At 39.9% G+C, this 27,336-nt stretch overlaps 1 protein-coding gene across 7 annotated transcripts in view; it reads right to left on the bottom strand.

The window, feature by feature from the left end:
• pam (peptidylglycine alpha-amidating monooxygenase) overlaps positions 1-27,336 on the bottom strand; it is a 214,056-nt gene that overhangs the window by 129,692 nt on the left and 57,028 nt on the right. For 6 of the 7 annotated variants that reach the window (XM_048595160.1, XM_048595165.1, XM_048595163.1 and 3 more), the window contains 2 exons: positions 6,066-6,546; positions 5,634-5,754 (listed from right to left, as the gene is read on the bottom strand). In XM_048595160.1, coding sequence (XP_048451117.1) covers positions 5,634-5,754; positions 6,066-6,157 — 213 coding nt within the window. In that variant the 5' untranslated portion in view covers positions 6,158-6,546. Of the gene's footprint in view, positions 1-5,633; positions 5,755-6,065; positions 6,547-12,482; positions 12,553-27,336 lie in introns of those variants that run through there. The other variant, XM_048595159.1, reaches the window with a different exon arrangement.

Genomic DNA, 27,336 nt, shown 5'->3' on the forward strand with positions numbered 1-27,336 from the left:
TCTCAATTAGTCACGCTCCTGCCTCTGAATGACACCATTCAGAGTTCAAATCCCATTTCATGACTTCAGCGCAAAAATCAGGGCTGACATCATGTCCAGTCTCCCACTCCCCTCAACCCCACCACTTGTCAAACATATGCATTGCTGGCTGGCCAAGCATTAATTGCCTGTCCCTAGTTGCCCCGAGAAGGTTGTGGTGAACTACCCTCCAGAACTGCTGCAGGTGGACCCACAATGTCCTTAGGGAGGGAATTCCGGGATTCTGATAGAGAGATACTGAAGGATTGATGACACATTTTCAAGTCAGGAACGGCGAGTGTCTTGGAGGGGAACTTCCCAGTGATAATGTTCCCATGTATCTGCTGTATTTGTCCTTCTTGGTGGAAGTGGTCGTCAGTTTACGAGGATCTTTAGTGAATTTTGGCAGTATTTCTGTTCTTGTAGATAGTATGCACTGCTGCAACTGAATCCCAGTGTGGAGGGAGTGGGTTTTTGTGGATGCGATGCTACTAAGTGGGCTGCTTTGTACTGGATGGCTTCAAGTTTCCTGAGTGTTGTTGGAGCAGCACTCAATCAGGCAAGTGGGGACAATATTCCATCACATACCTGACTTGTGCCTTATTGATGGTGGACATCTATGGGGAGTTGGGAGGTGAGCTTTTTAGAGCACTTCTTCAGCACTACTGTAAGACTACCAGGGCCCATAACCTCTGCAGTATTCAATGACTCCAGCCATTTCTTAAAATCGATAGGCTGAAGACTGGCATCAATGATGCTGGGGACCTCCAGAGGAGGTCATCATCCACTCTGCACTTCTTCAGTCTTATCTTTTGCACTGATGTGCTGAGTTTCCCCATGATTGAGTGAGTTTAATTGTCCATTACAATTCACCACCAGACATGGCAGTATTGCAGAGTTTAGATATTATCCATTGTTTATGGAATTCCTTAGTTCTGTCTATCACTTAAGGGTCTAGGCCAGAAACGTCAGCCTTCCTGCTCCTCTGATGCGTGGCCTGCTGTGTTCATCCAGCTCTACACCTTGTTATGTCATACAAATAGTCTTGTTTTGTATCTTCACAGGTTGACACCTCATTTTCAGGCATGCACTCTTCATTGAACTAAGGTTGATCCTGCTTTGATGGTAATGGTAGAGTGTGGGATTATGCCATGTGGGGAATAATGCCTAAGGTTATTGGTTGTTTTGGAAAATAATTCTGCTGATGACCCCCAGCACCTCATGGATGTACAGTCAAGTTGCTGGACGTGTTTGAATCTAACCCTTTTAGTATGCATGACATGATGGAAAGTATGCTCAATGTAAAGATAGGACCTTTTCTCCACAAGATCTGTGCAGTGGTCACTCTTGCCAACACTGTCATGGAGAGATCCATTTGTTGCGGGCAGATTGGTGAGGATGACATCAAGTATGCTTTTCCCTCTTTCCAGCAGCTGTGTCCTTTAGAACTTAAAGAGTTGGATCACTAGTAATGCTGCCAAGTCATTTTTGGTGATGAACACTGAAGTCTCGCACCCTAGGTACATTGTGCACCCTTACCACCTTCAGTGCTTTTGCCAAGTGATTTTCAAATGGCAAAGCACTGATTCGTCAGGTGATGAGAAACTGCACAGGTAATCAGCTGGAAGTTTCCTTGCGCATGTTTGACCTGTTGCCATGACACTTCATGGGTCCCTGAGGACTGTCAGGGCAACTCCTTCCTGAACATACAGCACTGTAGTGTCACCTGTGTCTGTGAAACATGACATACTCAGGGATGATGGTATTGTTTGGGACATTATTTGTAAGGTATGATTTTGTGAATGTAAGTATGTCATGCTGTTGTTTTTCTAGTCTGTGAAACAGCTCTCCCAATTTTGACACTAGCCCCTAGATATTACCAAGGAGAACTTTGCAGGGTTGACAGGACTTTGTTTGCTGCTGACATTTCCAATGCCTTAGTCATTGCCAGATAGCCTGTCTGGTTTAATTCCTTTCTGTAGCAATTAATATGACTGAGTAGCTTGGTGGGCCATTTCAGAGAGAAGTTAAGACTCAACGGCATAGCTGTGCGGAGGAGTTACACGTACGCTAGGCCAGGCAAGGATCTTAAACGAAATTAATGAAGCAGATTGCTTTTTACACCAATCAACAGTAGTTTTCTTTTAATTCCAGTTGTTATTGAATTCGAATGTGAACCCAGGTGCATAGAACATCAGGGCCCGAGCACCTTCTCCCATGTCCTTATCCCAGGCCTTATCATCACATGGGCTGCTACCACAAACAACCCACTGTCAGGCACTAACAGTCCCCATTAGCAGCTATTCATTCCAACAGGCTGATCTTTACTCATGCCTTTATCTGCCCAACTGTTGTTCTCCCTCTCGGTCTCTGGGTTTCATCTCCATCTATTGCTTATTCCAACCCCCTTCCCCACCCCTGCTCTAGCATATTTATCAATCCTTTCCTAGCTACAATCCGTTCTGAAGACCGGTCACTGACTCTGCTTAAAGTTCATCAATTTTACTAACACCTTCCACCCCAACCTCAAGTTCACCTGGACCATCTCTGATACCTCTCTCTCCTTCCTGGACCTCACTGTCTCCATCTCCGATAACCACCTTGAAACTGATATCTATTTTAAGCCCACCAACTCCCACAGCTACCTAGACTACACCTCCTCTCACCTACCTTCCTGCAAGAATGCGATTCCCTATTCCCAATTCCTCCATCTCCACTGCATCTGCTCCCAAGATGAGGCGTTCCACTCCCAGACATCCCAGATGTCCTCGTTTTTCAAGGACCGCAATTTCCACCCCCCACGGTGGTCGAAAACGCCCTCGACTGCATTTCCTACGTTTCCTGTACCTCAGCCCTCACACCCCCTCCCTGCAATAAAAACAAAGACAGAAGACAGAATTCCCCTTGTCCTCACATATCACCCCATTAACCTCCAGGTGCAACGCGTCATTCTCTGCCACTTCCGCCACCTGCAATCTGATCCCACTACGAAGGATATATTTCCCTCCCCACACTTATCTGCCTTCCGGAGGAACCGCTCTCTCCATGGCTCCCTTGTCCGCTCCACACTCCCTACTAGCCCCGTCACCCCCAGTCGCGAACCACTTCAAATCCCTCTCCCACTCCCTGGACGATATGTCCATCCTGGGCCTCCTCCAGTGTCACAACGATGCAACCAGAAAACTGGAGGAACAGCACCTCATATTCCACCTTGGAAGCCTACAACCCAATGGTCTCAATGTGAACTTTACTAGCTTCAAAATCTCCCCACCCCCATCCTCATCTCAAGACCAATCCCCCCTCTCATCCCCACCTCCTTGACCTGTCCGTCTTCTCTCCCACCTGTCCATTCCTCCAACCTCATTGACCAACCCCCACCCCCACTTCCTACCTACATTCACCTTTACTAGCTTCATCCCCGCCTCCTTGACCTGTCCATCTTCTCTCCTACCTATCCACTCCACTATTCACCTTCTATCACTGCCCCCCTCTCTATTTATTTCAGAGTCCTCTTCCCATCTCCCATTTCTGAAGAAGGTTCCAGAGCTGAAACGTCAGCTTTCCTGCTCGTCTGATGCTGCCTGGCCTGCTGTGTTCCTCCAGCTCCACACCTTGTTATCTCAGACCTCAGCATCGGCAGTTCCTACTATCTCTCACTGACTCTGCTTTCTCTGCACAGATGCTGCCAGACCTGCTGAGTTTTTCGAGTGATTTCTGATTCTGCTTCTGACTTCCAGCAACTGCAGTTCTTTGTTTTTTTTGCCTAAAACATTGCTTGGGTTACTGGATTACTAGTCTAGCGACAATGCCACTAGGATATTGCCACCCACCTCCAAGCCCAACTAATTTATGAGCTGTATAAACATCATGGTAAATCAAAGTAGATTTTACAGAACTCAATTAGTTGCTCTATTATCAAGCACCAATATTTCCCATAATAATTACCTGCTTTCTACTGCTGTCAGTTTCCGATCCAATTTATTTTTCTATTTATTCCAAAAGCTTTAAGCTTTATAAGCTTCTGGAGAGTTTCAAAATAGGTCTTCTATAAATGCAAGTGGATTACCATCACCTACCAATTTAGTTTCCTCTTAAAAAAGTCTTGATTATTATTTCAAAAGATTTGTAATGCCGAACATTTACTCCAAAATGTCATTTATTATAGATTTTATGCACTTATTAGATAGCCAGTGAAACATCCAGTAAGATGCTCAAGCACACAATACTTTCTTCACAATTTGAATTTTTAATATCATCTAGATTCTTTGGATGACACTGGAGAATCCAGCTTCCCTGAATCAAAACACCTAAAAACATGAAATCCAAAACATATTTGGAAAATAAACTTTGGTGAACTAAATGTATCCACAAACAAAGGCCAACATTTTGAAATCACATGCTCAAAGTTTCTCAATATGCTGGGTGCATCCAAAGGTGCAATGACCTTATGTTGCCATTCTATGCTCTTTATTCTCCCAATTTTCAGAATTATGACATCGAGTCCCAGCAACATTCAACCACTCAATCATGCACGTATTCTTCATATAATCCTGATGGATTGTTGACAGGATATTCAATTAAGGACAGCAACAGCGAAGATTCAAGTACAATTCTCATTAACATCTATGCATACTATTCTGCAGAAATCAATGAATAGAAATCAAGCTGGAACTAATCCTTAACTATCTTTTATTAAGGCAGGAAAGAGCAAACAAGTGGCAATGTTTAATTTTTTATAGAGCAACCCAGCTTTGTTTTTAAAAAGTCCAATTACATTTATTTTCTATTGCAAAATTCATGCTTTTTTCGCATATCCTGTATTTACAACAACTCATTATGAAACACAAATAGATGTCCCCAAATTTAAGCAGCTTTTCACAGATATTCCCTGGGCTTTGTGAAATAATGAGCATTATCCGCAAGAATGAGTCATCCCTTCTGCAGAGCAACTCTTTTTAAATGCTATTCCAGTTACGTTGCTGCAGTACCTCAAAGTGTTAGTACAAAATGAAATTGGCATTTCAAAAGTTCCTCACTATCAAGGAGTGCAAAATTAATTAAGCAGCAGATTCAAGAACAGTAAAGGCTTGTAATGTAAAAACTAGAATCTGTAACTATTGTAAACAAAGTATAATACTGTAGTAATGGCACTGAAAATGCAAAATAAGTGATAATACTTAGGATGAATCTTGTTTGAACAGCATTTCTCCATTATATTATTCCCTTCTGCTGAATGTAAAAGCCAACTCTTGCTTCTTTCATTTCCCTTGAGATGGAGATCATTGGCTCATTGCCACAAAATCTGACTGGCTGAATGAACATTTATCTCAGAAATAAGTTAACCACAAAATACATGCAATGACATTCACAGCATGAATTCCAACAGAAAAGGGACATAAACTTAAAAAAAACTGAATAATTTCATTGCTGCAACATTTTAACAAGACTTATTTGCAATTTCATAATAGGCCCTATTTTGATAATATGTAATTTCTTATCCAGAATTGTATTTCAATGAGAAATAACTGATTTTAATACACAAACAGGAATGCAGTAAGAACGCCAGAGAGATTAAGTGTTGAATGACAAAGCAAATAATTTATAATGAAATTTACCATCAAAGGTGTTACTCCAGGCATTCTAACATCAAGCTTAAAGTTCAGAGAATTTGGTGACATCTCTGGCTTCCTGTTTTGGGGACAACTGGATGGCAATGTCCATGGGTTTTGTTGATACCTGAGAAGAAAAAAAAATGTTCCTGTACTTCCTCAGAAAAGAAACACTAATTCACACGTAATTATTAAATGAACAGTTCCTAAATACAGGTACTTTCCCCATATGACACATAGCTTTTGTGAAAACTAGAACTTTAAAGACAATATATCACCACTCTTACAATGAGTCAATTTTGCACAGTAAATTTCTAAATGCTTATTGAACTACTGACACTACTAAACACTATTGTGTGCATGTTTTTGTTAAAAAGTGAGCTCGCGCAAAATTACTCACTTGCATTAGCAAGATGATGATTTCATATTGACACCTACCTCTTTAAGAGAGAGAGTGCGCTTTCACGACACATACAATTGTTCTGAAGGATTAGAAATACCAACAGCAATTTATTAATGAAACCAGCCATAGCCACTCTGCTATTTCTGTTCAGATCTTGGATGAAAAGCTGTGCGATTCTATTAACTATAAATGTAAGAATCCTTGAGCAGCATGAATTCAGAGCTGGGTTATCAGCAACACTGCAGACAGAGCAATTGTCAATCCATCAATCACTGAGGTGCCGCACTCTGGATTAGCCAAGCGTATGAAGCTTTTTTGCTGTCTTTGTTAGCGAACACTAAATTCTCAAATGCTCTTCTCATTTGGACATCTCATTCAACGTCAACAACAGAATAAATCTGAGCTTCCCTTGAGATTCTGGTCCTGGTTAAACATGCATAGCTCCAGACTATTATTCTTCTCGCAATTTGTGATTGACAGCGCACACAGCACCTTCAGTCTTCATTCAGGTTGAAACTGTTCAAAGAAAAAGAGCGTATGATTAATATAGTACAACATTAAACTACAGCAAATCCTTCTGGAGCTCTCTTTAACTTTATTTTCAAAAACTACAGCTCAGGCTTAGCTTTGCCAAACTTGAACTAATCTTTGGATTCTATTCTGACCAATGTCACTTTGTTAAGCTTTTTCAAAGTCCACCCAATGCAATGCCAACAATATCAACCAGTGATCCCCACCACAGCACATTAAGCTAAAAATTAATCTAAAAAGATATACTTGCAAAATAAAAATGCATGCTTAAATCAATTTAGGTTAGTATTTACGATACAAGTTCAATTGCTTTATTCTTTATTGATCGATGATTCCTATTCAGTTTGTAACCCCCTAGTGTCCCTAATGCTTAAAGCATTCCATTTATAAAAATGAAAACAGATCGTATTTCCATTTTAGAACATCTTCACTTAGAGACAATTACACCTAATGCTTTCTGTTTTTATTTAGATATTAACCCATTGTATTGCGTGTTATTGCATTGGTAATAATTAGCAATGTATTCAAGAAACAAAATGTAAGGGACTGGAACAATCAATATGAGCCAAGGAAAAGCAAGATAGATTTTCAGAAGTAAATCTAAAATCTTGGGATAACTTGATAATTGTTATGATCAGACCAAGTGAAATTGTTTTGTCTAATTTTAACAAAGGGGGCACAATTGAGACTATTCCAGCAGTATCAGAGCACAAAATTCAGCAGAAGACCGTTCCAAATAACCAACACTGAGAAATTTCCTGATAAGCAACGAAGTTCCAACCCATTATAAAAAACAGAAGTTCAAAGTAGTATACTGCCAAGCAGTATTTTGCATGCCCAAACCAACAACTTCTCACCAATGTGTCTTCTTAATTTCTTTCAAAAGTTCCTGACCTAATTCATGATTAAAATCACAAGATTTCACTTTTGGCAAAATGTCCACTCACCTTAAAGGGCAATTCTCATGTTTTCTCCACTGGCCTACTTCATCTGTTTAGTATTTCCATAATTTTCCATTATTTTGTAACACAAACGCACCAAGTTATCCACAGACAGTAAATTCTGGAAACGCACACTGAGTTGGTGTAATATGAAATTGTTTCATTGTTTTCCCAGTAGGTGTTGATCAACTTGCCAGACAATTCACCTTTTGATTTCAGTTTTCATGAATTATTCTATTGTTATATTCACTCAAAATATGGTCCATTTTTCACATGCAAAAACAAAGGACTTAACCATCAGAATCATTTTAGAATCAGTTCATTATCATATGTTGGATCCCAGCTAGAGCCAATGCTTGCTAAAATTTGGTAAACACAAAACTAAGCTTTCAATCAATCAACAGTTACCACATTGGCATCTACTCGACAAGGAGGAAAATTGCCCCTGACATGTTCTGTACACAAAAAGCAGCACAAATCCAACCCAACCAATTCCTGCCCCATCAGCCCACTCTTGATTATCAGTAAAGTGATGGAAGGTGTCATCAAGAGTCCTATCAAGCAGCACCTCATCAGCAGTAACCTGCTCAATGATGCCTAGTTTGGATTCTGCCAGGGCCACTCAGCTCTTGACCTCATTACAGCCTTGGTTCAAACATGGACAAAAGCGCTGAATTCCAGGGGTCTAGGGAAAATGACAAGCCTTGACATCAAGATCACATTTGACTAAGTGTGGAATCAAGGTGCCTGAACAAAATGAATCAATGGCAATCGGGCAAACTCTCCGCTGGTTGGAGTCATACCTGGCACATAAGAAAATGATCGTGATTGTTGGACGTCAATCATCTCAGCTCTATCTCATCTCTGCAGGAGTTCCTCAGAGTAGTGTCTTAGGCCCAACCATCTTCAGCTGTTTCATCGACAACCTTCCCTCCATCATGAGGTGAGAAGTGGGGATGTTCATCAATGACAGCGCAAAGTTCAGCACCATTCACGCCTGCTCAGATACTGAAGCAGTCCATGTTCAAATGCAACAAGATTTGGACAATATCCAGGTTTGGGCTGACAAGTGGGAAGTAACGGATGCACAATGCAAATGCCAGGCAATGACCTTCTTCAATAAGAGCTAATCTAACCACCACTCCTTGACATTCAAAGGTGTTATCATCGCTGAATCCCCTACAGGGTAGAAAGGATATTCTGTTTCTGTTAGTTGGTATGTCAGTAATTAAGGGTCACAATGTCAAGACTGTCAGCAAGAGAGCTGGAGTGAGAGGAGAGGAGACTTCTTTACTCAGAGTGGTTAGAATTTGAAAAAGTTGCCTGGGCAAAAGGGCTATGGAGATAGGGCTGGAGAAGTTGATGAGCTGGGTAGCTCTTTCAGGAGCCATATAGACACAATGGGTCAAATGGCCTCCTTCTGTGCTGTAAAATTTTATGATTCTATCTTTGAGTTCTGAAGAAGTCATATCAGACTTGAAACATTAATTTTATTTCTCTCTCTACACATGTTGCCAGCCCTGCTGAGCTTCTCCAGTATTTTCTGTGTTTGTTCTAGATTTCCATCATCTGGAGTACTTTGTTTTTATAATGTATAGAATCAACATTTGCTGTCAAAGTAACAGCAGTCAATATTGAGAATTCAGTTAAGTCAAGCCCTCTGGGGGAACTGCAAAAGATTTTGCATTTAAATGAAAACGCATAGGAACACTGCATGCAATTCCGGTCTCTCTGCCATAGGAAGAATGTTGTGAAACTTGAAAGGGTTCAGAAAGATTTACAAGGATGTTGCCAGGGTTAGAGGATTTGAGCTATAGGGAGAGGCTCAATAGATTGGAGCTATTTTCCCTGGAGCGTCGGAGACTGAAGGGTGACCTTATGGAGGTTTATAAAATCATGAGAGGCATGGTTAGGGTGAATAGCAAAGGTCCTTTCCCTGGGGTGGGGGAGTCCAAAACTAGAGGGCATAGGTTTAAGGTGAGAGGAGAAAGATTAAAAAGGGACCTAAGGGGCAACTTCTTCAGGCAAAGGATGATGCATGTATGGAATGAGCTGCCAGAGGAAGTGGTGGAGGACGGTACAATTATAATATTTAAAAGGCATCTGGATGGGTATACGAATAGGAAGGCTTTAAAGGGATATGGGCCAAATGCTGGCAAATGGGGCTAGATTAATTTAGGATATCTGGTTGGCATGGACGAATTGGACCGAACGGTCTGTTTCTGTGCAGTACAACCCTTTGACTCTCTGACAATGTATAGACTGAGAAGCTGTAAAAGGCTTAAATCAAAAAAGTAAGTAACTAAGTTTTTATAATTGTTTAAAAATTTCAGAAACAATGATTCAAAATATTCACTGTTTATCTCTCCACAGATGCTTCCAGATCGGAGTTTCTCCAGCATTCTCTGTGTTTGTTTCAGGTTTCTAGCATCCGCACTATTTGAACATAAAACAGTATAGCACAGTACAGGCCCTTCCGCCCACGATGTTGTGCCGACCTATTATCCTACAATAAGATCAAACTACCCTGCATACCCTACATTTTACTATCATCCATGTGTCTATCTAAGAGTTGCTTAAATGTCCCTAATGTATCTGACTCCACTACCACCGCTAGCAGTGCAATCCACGCACCCACCACTCTCTGTGGAAAGAACCTGCCTCTGACATCTCCAGGCAGCATCCTGATAAATCTCCTCTGCACCCTCTCTAAAGCTTCCACATCCTTCCTACAATGAGGCGACCAGAACTGAACACAATATTCCAAGTGTGGTCTAACCAGGGTTTTATAGAGCTGCAGCATAACCTCGCGGCTCTTAAACTCAATTCCCCTGCCAATGAAAGCCAATACCCCATATGTCTTCTTAACAAACCTATCAACTTGGGTAGCAACTTTGAGGGATCTATGGACATGGACCCCAAGATCCCCCTGTTCTTCCACACTGCCAAGAGTCTTGCCATGAACGCTGTATTCTGCATTCAAATTCAAGCTTCCAAAATGAATCAATTCACACATTTTAAGTAAAAAGCTAACTTAGTTCAATGAGCTCATTTGACTATCAACTTTCTAAAGGTAAAAAAAATCACATCACAGGTCAATAAATAATGTCTTTAAATCCTTTGATCCTAAGAACTAATAATACATAATTGCATGAAATGGTTACCACCTTGTAGCACGTATCTTTGGAAGGAAACCCAGGATACCTTCATCAGAACATATGCCACCTTTGAAAGATGCAAATGAACTCTCTTAGGGGTAACAGGGGTCTCCAAGAAAGAAGATGACACACAGAAAATGCAGGTTAATGAACATCCAACTAATTACAAACTTGGCACTAGAACAAATGTTACTGTGTCAGCCAAAAAAAAACACTTGGTTGAAGCAAGTGGAAGTACAATTGTTTGACAGAGATCTATGTGAAGCAGTCAGTACGCCACTCAAATCAGCAAAATGTAGAGAGTACACTTAGAATACAGACAGGTGTACACCATAACGACCATCTGAATAGAAATATAAGTTTTGCTCCTACATTTGAACTAGTATGTTCAAGAATCTCAACAAGATCAGAAGTCAGAAGATGATCAACATAACTCTACTCAGTAGGAGGAAGAGTTCATAAATCTAACGGAAGAGAAAATTATGTTGATGTACAACAATTCTTTACAACTGAGAGATCAGAAGTTTTTTTGATTTCACAAGTTTGGAGGCATTATTCAAATGTCTTCCAACTTCAGATAAATCTTCAAAATCTAATCGTAGTGGATGTTGGAGCAGGCCAAATGGCCTACTCCTGTTCCTATTTTCTATATCTTGCCTGACATTTCTGATACCATAGCCAACAGAACTTAGTAGTAGATTCTTCATACAGTAAGTTTAGCTGTTTAGAAAAAACAGTACTATAAAAAATGTGTTACTCTCTATGCTTAAATTTGACAACATGACAAGGTTATTCAAATGAATTCAAATGCTGAGCTAGAATTGAAAACTTTGATAAAATGTAAGATTGGTGACAGTTATAGCCTTCAACAACTGGCTTTCTGCACCATAAGATTAAGAAATAAAAGTAGATGTAACTCAAAATACTTAGCTATTACTCAGAACACCACAGATCCTAGTGCAATAGGTAATATATGACTTATAACCAAGAATCTGAGTCAAGGATCAAAAGACTCTTACAGTAAAATACACAAATTACAACAAATAATGACAGATTAATAATTCTTTTTCAGAAAATACAAATTGGGACTAATGTTTATTTCTATAGGGACAGAATCCAATAGCAGATGTCTTATGCTAAATTTGTATTGGTTAGACCACATTTGAAGCTCAATGTACATTTCTGGTCACCATATTATATAAAGGATGTAGAGGCAGTTGAAAGGGTGTAAAAAGAGACTTACACAGATAAGTTCAAAACTTTGAGGTTATCTTTATTAGGAAAGGATGTACAGACCGATATGCACCTGAGCAAAAAGCCACATATTAATAAAATTAGGAGATGCATTGTAAAGCAACAGCATATTCTGCTTATGGACAAAACAAAGTAAAGTAAAACTGAATCCAGATTGGCACTACGGTGCAAAACCTAAAGACTTACAAAAGTGAAGAGGGAGGTTTTTTTTGGGGGGGGTGGTTGATGAGTGGAAGGAGCAAGGGAAAGGGGAGAGAAGTGAGGGAAGGGTGTAGGTAGGGAAGGGGGTAAGGAGGGAAGTGATTAGTAGTTTTGGGAAGCTGGGATCCCTTTTAAAACTAAATTATTTCAGTATTTAGTATTTCCAGTGTAGCAGGACACAGATAGTAATTAGCCATCTACAAACAAACAAATCTCTAGCTTTTGAAATGAAAAATCACTAAAATGACCAGATTCGCTGAGGTTCCATTCAATTGACAAAAAGATTTATCTGACACCATTTATGCCCTATTATCAGTGCAGTGTTTGGTAAAAATAAAAGTTTTGTTCTTAGAAGTAATAAACTAACCTTCAGACAAAGACGGACAAGGAGACAATGGGCTTCCTAACATCATGAGTGGTTGTCCTGTGACCATTGGCTGGAAGGAATCAAATGGACAATTGACTCAACATAAACACCAGGCACTAGAAATCGGTATCTCACCAAGTACTCAGGGTCAGAGGGCAATTCTTGTTAGGTGATACTTGCAGATAGCAGTCCTTTCCAGATTGAAGATGAACTAGACGAAGAGGAGGAAGATCGAGAGAAGTGACACTCTGACCAGAGGTTACTGTATTTGCTGCCTTCACAATTTTAATGAGAATGATATGTTCTGTGCCAACTGCTTGTTGGACTCTGGTATCAGTGAACCATCTCCAATTGTCATAGTTGTATACTTTCCTTTGTCTAATTAACTAATAAATTGTATCTAAACTGCTGCTACTTAAACTGAAAACACTGTTAGAAAACTCTGTGTGAATGGTCAGTTGCAGGCATGAATCCCCAAAATCTAACAGGGGTGGGGGGGGAAGGAGGAGGAGCAAGAGGAGGAGGAGAAGAAGAAGAAGAAGAAGAAGAAGAAGAAGAAGAAGAAGAAGAAGAAGAAGAAGAAGAAGAAGAAGAAGAAGAAGAAGAAGAAGTAGGAGGAGGAGGAGGAGGAGGAGATGGAGGAGAAGGGAAAAAGGGGGGGGGGAGGAGGAGAGGGGGAAGGGGAAGACAGCGGGGAGGGTAGAGAAGTGGGTGAGGAGGGGAAGATAAGGGGATAAGATGTGAGCTACTGCATTTTGGTAATACAAACAAGGATAGGGCTTACACTTAAATGGTAGGGCCCTGGGTAGTGTTGTAGAACAGAGACACCTAGGGGTTCAGGTGCATAATTCTTTGACATTTACGTCACAGATAGACAGGGTGGTTAAGGTGCATTAGCACGTTTGCCTTCATTGCTCAGACGTGTGTGTGTAGCAGTCGAGATGTCATGTTGAAGTTATACAGGACATTGGTGATGTCTTTTCTGGAGTACTGTGTGCAGTTCTAGTCGCCCTGTTAGAGGAAAAATATTATTAAACTAGAGAGGGTTGAATAAAGATTTACCAGGATGTTTCCAGGAATGGAGGGTTTGAGATATAAAAATAGACTAGAAAGACTGGGACTTTTACGCTGGAGTATAGGAGGTTGAGGGGTTACATTATAGAGGTTTATGAAATCATGATGGACATAGATGAGGTGAATGACAAGGGTCTTTTCCCTAGGGTGGGGAGTTCAAAACTAGGGGGCATATTTTTAAGGTGAGAGGAGAAAGATTTAAAAAGAACATGAGGGACAACTTTTTACACAGAGGGTGGCTTGTGTGTGGAATGAACTGCCAGAGAAAGTGGTGGATGCAGGTTACAACATGAAGAAGACATGTGGATAAGTTCATAAATAGAAAAGATTTGAAGGGATATGGACCAAGCGCAGGAAGGTGGGACTAGTTTCATTTGGGAGCATGGTCAGCATGGACTGGTCACACCAAAGGGTCTGTTACCATGCTGTACATGGCTATGACTCTCCAATAACAGTCAATCTAACCTTGACATTCAATGGTGTTACCATCGCTGAATCCCTCACTATCAACATCCTGGGGGTTACCATTGACCAGAAACTCAACTGAAATTACCACGTAAACACACAGTGGCTACAAGAGCAGCTTCAAACCTTCAGCTTCCATATTACTTTGCATTATTTCCTTTTGCAAGTTTCTTTCAGGATTTAATCATTATAATATTACAGTGTTCGTTTTTTACACCTTCACTGATGGACTTCCAAAGATTTTTTTCAGTAACTCAAGAATCTATGAATAAATTCTCACAAAATACGATCGTTTGTCCTTGGTTAACCTAAATGACAATCATTAAGGAGGTTATATTTGGGAACTTATAAGAAATACTGTAATTGGGAAAAGTCAACATGGTTTTGTGAAATAGAAATCATGTTTCACCAACTTACTGGAGTTTTTTAAAGGCATAACATGCACTGTGGATAAAGGGGAATCTGTAGACATCATGTATGTGAACGTTCAAAGCATGAGCTTGTTATCAACAAACTTGCAGAGAATGAGTTCATCCAAATTCTCATATAGAATTTTACTTTTACCTCAACAGGGCTGTTAAGAGCTGCTGCATAGGCACTGATGGTGCCATGACATGATTGGTTCAGATGAAAGCACTGCTTCATGAGACACTCACTGACCCTGACAGGAACAGTAATATCTTTCATAGTGATTATCTGATCACAAATGCTGAACTATGTATTTTGTCGTCAGTGTACATTAATTCCTTCAAGAACATAGTGAAGGTACCTCCATCTTCCTTTACTGAGCCCTCATCAGCAAGCCTCAACTCACTCAGTGTTTGTTTCACCCAATGGTCAGGTGCATTTGCTGAATTGCCATTAGTCAGCTGCTGGACCATGTTGGTACATTTTTACTCATCATGCATTTTAATCATCCAGTACTCATTCCAAACAATGGATTAAAAGGTTTTTTTAAAACAAGTTTTGCAGATTATTAAAATGACATAGAAGTAAACAATTTATACTAGATTATAGAATGATGGAATAAAAGTAAAAGGCAAATTCGAAATGAGTAATTCTCAATATGTCTATACGCATTATACACAATACTAAAACTAGGGCTTTGAATACTACATGTGTAGATTGTCAAAATGATTAACCTGCATTACAGTTCTTACATAAAATCATACAAATCCTTTTTGTCAAGCATTTAAGAGCTCATAATTTGGCAAACAATGTTTGTAATTTTCAATCAAATACCAACGTGAGATAAAGGTTAATTTTTGCAGTCTATTTTATGCTTTTTACACAAAATGACATGAACACCTCAGGGAGATTGCTAAGACTACTGACAGTACCTGAACAAAGAATTAGTTCATTATTGAAGAACACCACAATAAATAAGAAATCACAATTGTGTAAGAGAATCCATTTTGAACCTTGTCAGCTTAGTTGAGTATTTTTCTTAGTACATTGCTGCATTGCTTCTTTAAAGCTCTTCTCATATCAAAATCCTTTTGAACTATAGCACTGTAAACGGATTCCCAGGGATAAATCTCTGTTACATTTGATCCTTGCTTCACTGTGAATAACTTATCCAAGATTCCACAAATTGATAAAATATCAGTAATTATGGCTTGGAAAGGATTTAATATTACTGAAAGAAAGAAGAATTTTAAGTGACCTGAACAAATATTAAACAGATGGTTCAGAGCTGATTTAACCTCGTGTCTCCCCAACCCCGCTCCAAAAATCAAAAAACACAACATGAATTTCCAACCATTAGTTTCAATAGTCAGGAAATCATATGCAATACACATTTTATGACAAATGATGCCTCACGCACAGTGTAAGGTAGGAAATTACCCCTATACATTAAACGAATGAATGATATGCATGCCTATTATGCACATTCTTCACCACGATCAGCAAAGGTGAAATTAGGGCACCTAAAACAAGCTTATAACTTTCACAAACCAAACAAATTCAAGTAGCCTCAGAAACTTAAGTGTGTGTCCCTTAGCTGGGGAGCCTAGAATATGGAAGACAGTCTTCACAATTTAGGACTGATCCTCGAGGTGGGAAGCTTTCTTCAGTCGATGCTGTCTATTATGAAATTCTCTATCCTCGGGGTTGTAGGTGCTCTATTAGTGGGCATAGGCAAGGCTAGAATAGATGGTTTTTCTCTTAGGGGATTCAATTAATATAGGGAACATAATGAAAAAGTGGGGTTGAGGCATAAGATCACTGACGATTGAATTGAATTGCACAACAGTTCAAAGGACTGTATGGCTTACTCATATGATATGTTCTCACGTTCAATCGTTGTTTGTGCTAGTCACCATACTCTTATCGTCCTGCTCAATGTTCTTAGTATTGTCAATCAGCGTTTCTACTCTTTTCTTTTGCCCTTCATGATACTTTATGGAATTCTACTGGGGAAGAAATTATTGTCGTTAACTGTGATGCAATCTATAGTCAGTTAGTTTGTCAGCCCTCATTACTTTTCTGGAAAAATGGCCCTTTTAAATGAAAAATCAGGGGACTGCCAACATTCACACAACCCTATTGTGATGAATAAATTGGCTTTATTGCGTGAATAATAATTGCCTCTGAAAAGTATTTCAAAATTCCATTGCTTGCATTATACTCAAGGAAACAGGAGTGATCAGCACAGACCAAGAATATGTAAAATACAAATTATGAAATGGAACACATTGTTAAATCTGTGTAAAAGTGCAAAGGTTAAGAAAACCACGTTACGTCCCAGACTGCAGAAACCATTTGCTGTTTCCAATTCAATATAACTTGTTACATTATCTTAAAATAAAATCTTGCCCCATATTAGAACATTTGTTCCACCATGAAAGGTTCATCTAACTTTGTCATTCTGTGGTGCATTAACTCAAAGCCAATGTCACATTATGTAGTCTGTAGTCTGTGCTTCTCAATCCTCAGAATGCAAATTCAGAAGATCACTATACCATAAGAAAAGTGGGATGTTTCTATAGGAGGAAAGTGGAAGGGAAGATCAACTTTTTAAATCTAAGTCTTAGCAGCCAGTTGAATACCAGTTTCCACAGCAAGCAACCAGCTCTTGTACATGTTGGAAGGCAACTTAAAATAGTAGGAGAAAAGCCAAAGTGAGCTATTGCGACATCTGATAAATATGTAAAATACACTTACTTTTCACTTTTAAACGGAAAATGTGGTTAAGCCTACATTCTGCATTTAATATGAACAAATGCATTTATGTACAACCTTATTACATTGAGAAGCATTTCATGCAATGAAGTACTTTTGCTATGATGATTGATGCTAAGGTTCGACTGCATCATCACAATCATTAGATATTCTACTGAACTGCACTAAGCAAGCTTCAAAAGACCACCAAGAGAACCAAACAGAATGATGTTTCCCGATTTACTCACAACAGAATATCTGCACAGTTAAAAGCATTAATGAGACTGGGTATGTAAAAAACCAAGTCCATCTACATCCACAATGGATTACAGCATTTTTCAGGCTCGTCAGTCATTCAAAGTACTGATTACAGCTGGGATCTTACCATTCAGTTTGCAGCTGGGTTGCTGCAATTGGTAAGTTTTCACAACAGTAGAATCTTCATCATTAGAGGGAGGATAAATAGATTACATCAACATTTCATCAGAACATTCTGCCAAGCTTCAAACATGCTCAAGTTGATCACTTCAGAAGAAATCCTGCAGCTTGAACCAGTATTTAGCATATTCACCTTCATTTACGTTCTTTAATAATGTGGATAAAAAGTAAAGATTACAATCGGAAAATTAGAGATCCACAATAAAAAATGTCATGGATATTCAGGTTTATATGTTGGTGTCAAACATTTTCTGTATATGTTCACAGGAGTTGGACATTGGTAGCTAGGCCAGCCTTTATTGCCCAATTGCCTTGGACAAGTTAGCAGTGAGCTGCCTTCTTGAACCACTGCAATTCTTAGGGTGTAGGAACAACAACAGTGCTATTAGAAAGGAAAACTGACATTGCAAGTGTTTTCATTAAACGTATTAACATGGTAATTGGTTAACATACAGTCAATTTGATTAAAGCATCCAGAAATGTATCACTGTATCAGAACATGAGGCATGGCATGCTAAAAAAGAACAAAATGTCACACTTTAGTTTAATTCAATGCAAATACAACACAAATACAGCTTGACATTCAATGGTGTTACCATTACTGAAACCCCCCACTGTCAACATCTTAACGTTCATCACTGACCAGAAACTCAACTGGACTCATCACGTAAACACAGTGGCTACAAGAACAGGTCAAAGGCTAGGAATACTGAGATAAGTAACACTCCTCCTGATTTCCCAAAGCCTATCCACCATCTACAAGGCACAAGTCAGGAGTGTGATGGAATACTCCCCACTTGCCTGGATTAATGCAGCCCCAACAACACTCAAGAAGCTTGACACCATCCAGGACAAAGCAGCCCATTTGATTGGCACTACATCCACAAGCATCCACTCCCTCCACCCACAACGCTCAGTAACAGCAGCGTGTACAATCTACAAGATGCACTCAGCCACCTTCCAAACCCACGACCACTTCCATCAAGAAGGACAAGGACAGCAGATATATGGAAACACAACCACCTTCAGGTTGCTCTCCAGGCCCCTCACCATCCTGACTTGGAAATATATCGCCGTTCCTTCACTGTCACTGGGTCAAAATCCTGGAATTCCCTCCCTAATGTCATTGTGCATCAACCCACAGCAGGTGGGCAGCACTTCAAGAAGGCAGCTCGCCACTATCTTCTCAAGGGCAACGAAAGATAGGTAATAAATGCTGGCCAGCCATCAATGCCCACATTCCACAAATGAATGAATAAAAGAAAAATTGTTTGTTCCAAAATTAGGGTGAACAGCACCAGCTAAGACACAATTCAGCAAATGCAGTTTTGTTTTTATAATTCCTGTGCTACAAAGCAGATGAGTTAGTAACAAATTTCCAATACAGCTAACATGGATTATTGTAATGCATTAATTAGCTTGTATATTTTTTATTAATTAAATTTGTTTTTCAGCAAAATGAAGTGTGATATTTTGATAGTATATTGCTTTTTAACAGATGTATTAGGAGTCACATGGAGGCATAGAAAAGATTAAGTAGGTAAAACAATTCATAGATCTTCTGTTACCTTCTTACAAACATCTTTTCCAGATATAACGGCTAGTTGAAATATTGTGGAGTTCATGGGAGTTTAAGAGTGCATTTAAGAATGATCTAATATATGGAAGCTGAATATTTAAGATGAGCAGAAAGGAAACCAAAATGTGATGGCATCTACATTTGCAATGCTTTAACTACATTTTAAAATGCACAGTATTTGCCGTGTCAACAAATTATCCCACATTACTGACAATGGAGATACTTTTAATTCAATTATAAACAGAGTATTAAATTCAGTTTATTTTTAGTATTATTGTTTCCCACTTACTTTACAAAAGAGATTATTAAAAGGATTAAATATGGGAATACGACAAATACACAAACTAAAGGTCCCTTTTTCTGCATTTGCTGAAGTGCTGAGTATCACTAACTCATGATACACAGATTTCGTACAGCTTGTAACAAACTCAGATTCACCAAGATTTACCAATAGAAACACTTATTACTGTTAAACATACAAGGTTTATATAGAACAAATGTTGAGAGGGTCCATTGTTATGGGCCAGCTCAAACCCGCAAAAACTATAGTAAGAATATAGCCTAGACCCTAACTTTTTCTTATTTTAAAAGTTAAGTGCGAGGCACTCCAGATGCAATTCAATTGGTCAGACTTTATGCAAAACACACTTTCGTTTACACTATGATTAAAATACAGACAAAAAGAATTGGCTTAACTGTAATGATCGAAGTGCTAAATAAAATAATAGATATATCAACTATTAATGAACAGTTCCAATATATTAACATCCTATTTCCTCCCCCGACTTGAATGGCTCCCCATACCAAGGTACTGTGAACATTTTGTTCACGATCCCTGCAGTCCCACACCCATCCACACATTTTGCAAAAGTCTAGTAACTACTGGACAATTACAGGGGCCGAGGCTCCTTAACTTATTCCCCAGGGCCCTCATACCTGTCTCGCCTGAGGTCACATCGTACTATGTCTAATCACAGACCAATTTTGAATGACCTAGTCCAGGGTTGTGACCGCCCTCTGGAGGAAGGTGTCCAGGTAACTTTATTCCCTGATGTGATGTAATATCTGCAGCTCAGACTCCAGCTCCTCAACTGAGATCCAAAGATCCTTGGGCTGCAAACACTTACGATAGATGCATTTGTCCTGGAATACACTAGTGTCCAGAAACTTCCACAAATTACGGCAGTAACACATTACCTGCCCTGCATCACGATCATATTTGATTTAACTTATAAATTAATTATTTGAGATTCTCTGCTCCTACATTTCACTGTAATAGTATTTTGTTAACTAAAAATAATCACAAGTATCAAATACTGAAGCAGTTAGTTTTAAGAAAAGAGAGAATAAAACACTGGAGCGCTAAATACATACTAAAGAGCTTACTTTTACTTCAAACCTAAAAATACTCATCAATCCTACTCACCAATCAGATCCTTTCCCTGCACTTGTGTCGTGCTGTTGTCTGTGGTGTAACCCCTCTGCTGGTTTTACTGCAGGTCAGCCTCTCGATCAATGTCTTCCAGATCTCTCCCACTTAACTCTCACTCTGGAGAGTTTATTTCTTGCAGTAAACCTTAGTTAAAGCATTTCTGCCCCCCCTTAACACTAAATTTCCATTTTGAACAGTCTTTCCAACTCAGCACTCGTCCCACTTTGCTGAGGTCTCCTTCACACTGACCACACTCCTTAATGACCCACTAAACCCGTATTGCTCTGTTCCTTTGCAGTATTCTAAACAGATTGTTCCATCTGCAACATTCTAGTCACACCTTAAAATCCTCTCCCAGTCATCCAGAACTTTTGCATGCAATTGCAGGAGATGCAATACAAAGCCTTTTACCTCCTCCCTTCTCATCATTCAGGCCTCAAACATCCTTCCAAGTGAAGCAGTGATTTACTTTGATTTAATATACTGTGTGCGCTGTTCATAATATGGTTTCCTCTCTCTGGGGAAATCTAATCCAGAATGGGTTTCTGAAATACCTCCATTCTGTAGGCAAGAATGACCCCAAGCGTTCAGTTGTCCATCATTTTATTTCTCTACCTTGCTCCCATACTGACCTTTCTGTCCTTGACCTGCTTCAGCATGCCAGCAAAGCTCAATGCAAACTCAAGGAACAGCACCTTGTTTTTCAACTGGGCTCTTGACAAGGCTGTAGAGGTGAATCACTGAATATACTTAAGGTGAGATAAATTCTTGAACTAAATGAGGGTCAAGCATTATGGCGAAAAGGCAGGAAAGTAGATTTAAAAACCACAATCTGATCAGCAATAATAGTGTAGCCGGCTCAAGGGCAGTACAGCCTACCACTATCTTTATTTCAAAAGCTCTTATGTTTTTAATATGTCATCAATTGGAATAAACAAAATCATTCAAACACAGAATCCCTATAGGCATTTATGGAAGGTAAAGTCGATCACATCTGCATTTAGTGTGAAGGTAAATGACAGTTCAATATTATACTAAGTGCAATAAAGTCAATCAAATGACAATTCTACACAAATTAGTTACGTTCCTGTCAATGCCAGGATCTTCTGAAAGATGTTGTAGTTAAATTGCCTCCAGTTCGGTTACTTGTTGGCAATCTACCCAAATACAGAAGTGTGGCTCTGCTAATTATAAATTGTGAATAATTATGTCACCATACACCAGTCAGGATCTGCCTGAGGCAGCATAACAGAGCAATAACAAAACTATTGAAACGCACTGTAAACCTACACTGAACTGCAGTAGTAAGCAGCTCTTACTTTTAAAAAAGGCTTACATAGTGATTTTAAAATATAATTAAGGCTAAAGAGAGTAAGGAAAAATAAAGGGCAAAAAGGCACCAAGCTACTATGAAAAATTCTGTCAAGTTGGTCACAATCAGGAAACAGCGATGGGAGGGGCAGTGTTGGAAAAAGACAATAGCAGAAATTTGGTCATTGACCTGATATTCCTGAATTAACACACCAGGGAATGGGTTTTTTAGGCCTGTTTCATCAAAACAATTGCTTTGGATTGAAGATACAAAATGTGAAAAAAATGACAAAATAGTTTTCTGGCAGCACGATGGTCAGTGGTTAGCACTGCTGTCTCACAGTGCCAGGGAACTGGGTTCAATTCCACCCTCGGGCGACTGTGTGGAGGGTAGGGGGATGGGTTTGAGTGGGATGCTCTTTGGAGGGTCAGTGTGGACTCAATGGGCCAAGGCCAGCTTCCACACTGTAGGAATTCTATAATTCTTGATTCTATGATTCTACTCAGGTTTTAAAAATAGATGAAACACAATGCAGTCCTTCAGATTCTGGAACTTTACCCTCCATTGTGAAAATATTTGTATAACTAATGTTGAAAAAAGGTAGCAGGTAAAAAATAAAATAGTATGAGTTATTATTGATATCATGTATAGTAAACTGAATATTAGAAGGTAATTAATTATAAGCATCAACGTACTGCAGTAATCCGTGTTTTAAAATGTCAACACGATATAGAGATGTCAGAAAGAAATAAGCAAACACAAATACTAGACACTGACACCAGGCCATCAGACAGGTACAATCAGAATAAAAAAAGTTTATAAATACACACTGACATGACTACTTCAAAAGAGGTTCTGAGAGATTGAAGGAAATTACTAAAAGGGAAGTTGCTGTCTCCACAACACACTCACTCAGGGATATATAAATATAAATTTACAAATATATTAATTATTTGAGGTATTACAGATAATTAGACTCTAGCTACAGATAAATAATTATGAATCATCAACAGAGTGTAGAGCTGGATGAACACAGCAGGCCAAGCAGCACTAGAGAAGCAGGAAGGCTGACGTTTCGGGCCTAGACCCTTCTTCAGAAACTTCATTTCAGAAACGTCAGCCTTTCTGCTCCTCTGATGCTGCTTGGCCTGCTGTGTTCATCCAACTCTACACCTTGTTATCTCAGATTCTTCAGCATCTGCAGTTCCTACTATCTATGAATCATCAACATCTAACTTTCCTACCTAAATTCCAGCAGATGTATCCTGATATGATTATAGGAAAAAATGAATTATCAGGACAGGCATTATAACTGACAGTGGATTTTAAGGGACTCTCTAAAAATTGAGCATACGGCCTGGAGAAAGTCACTTCAAATTGCTACGCAGTGAATCAAGTGTACACTGGAAGCTGGGAACAAATGTAGAGAGATTTCTAAAAAGTCCATAATTCCACACAGATTACAATATGTGATAAATATAAATGGAAAATATTTCTTTCTGTATTTTAAAGTCCCTCCAAAAGTAAACAGTTTTTAAGTCAATAGTGCCTTTTATCACTTACCATTAAATAGATTTTAAAACATGAAACCTTGAAGTGTAACTTTCTCTGCTAGTAATTTTAAATTTCATTTTAGGAGTGACAATTTATTACAGTAGTGTTTGACTCAAATTTGCAAATTTCAAATACTTACAAGGAATTAGAATATCTGTCTCTTACACACAACTTGCGTTACTGTTTTATATGTATTATTATACATTCCTGCATGATATACAGGTAGCATTTTTTCAAGATCTTTGTGTTTACATCAAATTTTCAAAAAAGTATATTTTTGCCTCCACAAGGAGCTTGTTACAGACCAGACAAAATCCTATTCAAATTTATCAAGGAGATAGCCTAGACCCTAATATTCTTGAGTAGATTTGTAGCTCAGGTTGTGGATGCTGTGATTGGTTCGGTCGCCGAGCTGGTTAGTTTGCAGACGTTTCATTTCCCTGCTGGGTAACATCATCAGTGCAGCCTCCAATGAAGCACTGTTGCATTTTCCTGCCTGGTATTTAAACTCTGGGGTCCATTGGAGTTGATTACCTCATTTCCGGTTTTTCTTTGCAGTGCTGTGTATATAGGGTCTAATTCTAGGCATTTATTGATGGCCTTCTTAGTGGAGAACCAGGCCTCTTGGAATTCCCATGTTGGTCTCTGTTTGGCTTGTCCTAAGATCCGATATTGTCCCAATCGAACTGGTGGTCCTCCTTGTCTGTATGTATGGAGACGAGTGAGTTTAGGTCGTGTCTTTTTGTTGCTGGTTGGCGTTCATGTATTCTTGTGGTCAGTTTTCTTCCTGTCTGTCCAATGTCATGTTTGTCGCAGTCCTTGCATGGAATCTTGTATATTACTTTGGTTCTGTCCATACTGGGTAAGGGGTCTTTGGTTCTCGTTAGCAGTTGGCGTCAGGTTGATGTAGGTTTGTATGCCACTCTGATGCCCAGTGGCCATTGGAGTCTTCTGGTCAGTTCAGATACGTTCTTGATGTATGATAACGTGACGAGTGTATCAGGGCGTTCTTGTTGTTGTTCATGACCAACAATTTCAAAAGTAACCACTCCAACACCCACAAACAGATTTGCATGAAAACACTATTCAAATGAGCCGCAATACATTGCAGCAACCCAGAACTACGCCAAAATGAAGAAGAATACCTCCACCAAGTATTTAGAGACAACAGATACCCGAACAGCTGGGTCCGACGATGCCTGTCACATGATGACGTTACCCAGCAGGGTAATGAAATGTCTGCAAACTAATGAACCACCTCGGGGAGCGAACCAACCACAGCCTGAGCTACAAATCTACTCAAGAATATTAGACACCTACGGGTGCAACACGGTCAAACTGGCCTGGAAATGGGAAACCTACGCCAAACTACAGAACGCTACCTGCGAGCAACTCTACTTCCTACACAGATGCCTCAGAAACCAGGTACTACCGCGCAGTGCAAGATACAAATCTCCCATCAACAACTCACAGGCACATAGGACAGCAGAGCATAATGGCCGCAGAATGGTGAAGGTAGTGATTAACGACACCCACAACTGACTCCACAGATATGACAGGGAAGTTACGTGCCAAAAATCCCTATACCTAGACGCAACCAACCCACAGCGGACAATGGGCTTAGAACAAGCCATTAACGTCAGACATGAAAAACCAAAACCAAAACCAAGACAATTCCTACAAGAAAAACTAGCCAAACTAATGAATTAAAACAACAGCCAAAGACTTCTGGATATGAAATCCATCTGACAGAAAACTAACGGACACAGAGAAAGTTTTCTGAAGAAGGGTCCAGACCTGAAACGTCAGTTTTCCTCTCCTCTGATGCTGCCTGGCCTGCTGTGTTCATCCAGCTCTACACCTTGTTATCTCAGATTCTCCAGCATCGTCAGTTCCTACTATCTTGGACATAGAGAAAACTGTACTAATACGTGGACTCAACTACAACCACAGAGACGCTAACAAGACAGAATTCCTAGCCACACTAGAATCCACACTAAAGACCAACAACATCAATGAGGAAACACAACAAACAGTAAGACAGACAGTGGTCCTGACACTGACCAGAAGGAACGAATTTAACACGCTCAACACAACAGAAAGGCAGGCCCTAGAAGGACTGCGAAAAGACAAAAACATTATCATCCAACCAGCAGAGAAAGGGCGCATGGCAGTAATTCTTAACAAATGAGATTACACCAATAAAGCACAGACACTACTAGCAGACACAAACACATACCAATAAGTGGAAACAGACCTGACACCACAATTGGGAAACAAAATCATCTGCATGCTAAAGAGACTCAAACGGACTGGACAAATCAACAAAACAGACTACCTAAAAATGAACCGTAAAGAGACAAACACCGGCCACCACGATTCTAAGGGCTCCCAAAGGTACACAAACCGGAAGTACTCCTCAGACCCACAGTCTCTCTCCCAGGCACACCAACACACAGGTTAGCCAAGGAATTACAACAAAAACTAAAAGCACCTCATCAACAACTCAACCCCCTCAATCCACTCAGCCCAGGAGTTCCTCAAAACCCTCAAAGACATAAGAATAGACGAGGACGAGACCATGGTATCCTTTGATGTTACCATCCTATTCACATCATTCAACATGCCACTAGCAAGGGACCATGGTATCCTTTGATGTTACCACCCTATTCACATTGTTCAACATGCCACCAGCCACACTACTGAAGGAACCGGACCTGAATAACACCATCTCCACAGAGAATATGCTGAATTTACAGGACCAATGCCTCACAACCCACTTTACCTCTAATGGCCAGACCTACAAACAAATCAATTGGACACCTATGGGGTCACCCATCTCTGCACTAATAGTGGAAGCAGTAATGCAGAGCCCTTCCACAGATCCAACCCAAACTATGGATATGTGGGCGACACTTTTGTCATCATCAAATGGACTAAACTAGAAGAAACACACCAACTTATAAACAACATTTTCACCGGCATCAAGTTCACCAGAGAAGAAGAAAAGAACAAACAGCTCCCATTCCTGGACATGATGATTGAACGCAGGGCCAACAGGGAATTTCTGACCAAAGTATCCAGAAAGGCCACACACGGATCAAGTCCTAAATTTCAACAGTAACCACCCCAACACCCACAAACAGAGTTGCATAAAAACACTGCTGAAACGAGCCACAACACACTGCAGCAACCAGGAACTACGCCAAAATGAAGAAGAATATCTCCACCAAGTATTTAGAGACAACGGATAACCAAACAGCTGGGTCCAACGATGCCTGTCACACAAACAACAACAGGAAGATGCAGTATGTCCCGACCCACTTGTCACATTACCATACATCAAGAACGTATCTGAACTGACCACAAGACTCCTACGGCCACTGGGCATCAGAGTGGCACACAAACCTACATCAACCCGACGCTAACAAGAACCAAAGACCCCTTACCCACGATGGACAGAACCAAAGTAACATACAAGATTCCATGCAAGGACTGCGACAAACATGACATTGGACAGACAGAAAGAAAACTGGCCACAAGAATACATGAACACCAACCAGCAACAAAAAGACAGGGCCAATACTCACTCGTCTCCATACATACAGACAAGGAGGACCACCAGTTTGATTGAGATAACGTCAGGATCCTAGGACAAGCCAAACAGAGACCAGCACGGGAATTCCTACAGGCCTGGTTCTCCACTAAGAAGGCCATCAATAAACGCATGGAATTAGATCTTATATACACAGCACCACAAAGAAAAACCAGAAATGAGGTAATCAACTCCAAACGACCCCAGAGTTTAAACAGCAAGTGGAAAAATACAACAGCG

This window comes from Rhincodon typus, chromosome 3, assembly GCF_021869965.1.
Source record: "Rhincodon typus isolate 14 chromosome 3, sRhiTyp1.1, whole genome shotgun sequence".
NCBI classification, from domain to species: Eukaryota; Metazoa; Chordata; class Chondrichthyes; order Orectolobiformes; family Rhincodontidae; genus Rhincodon; species Rhincodon typus.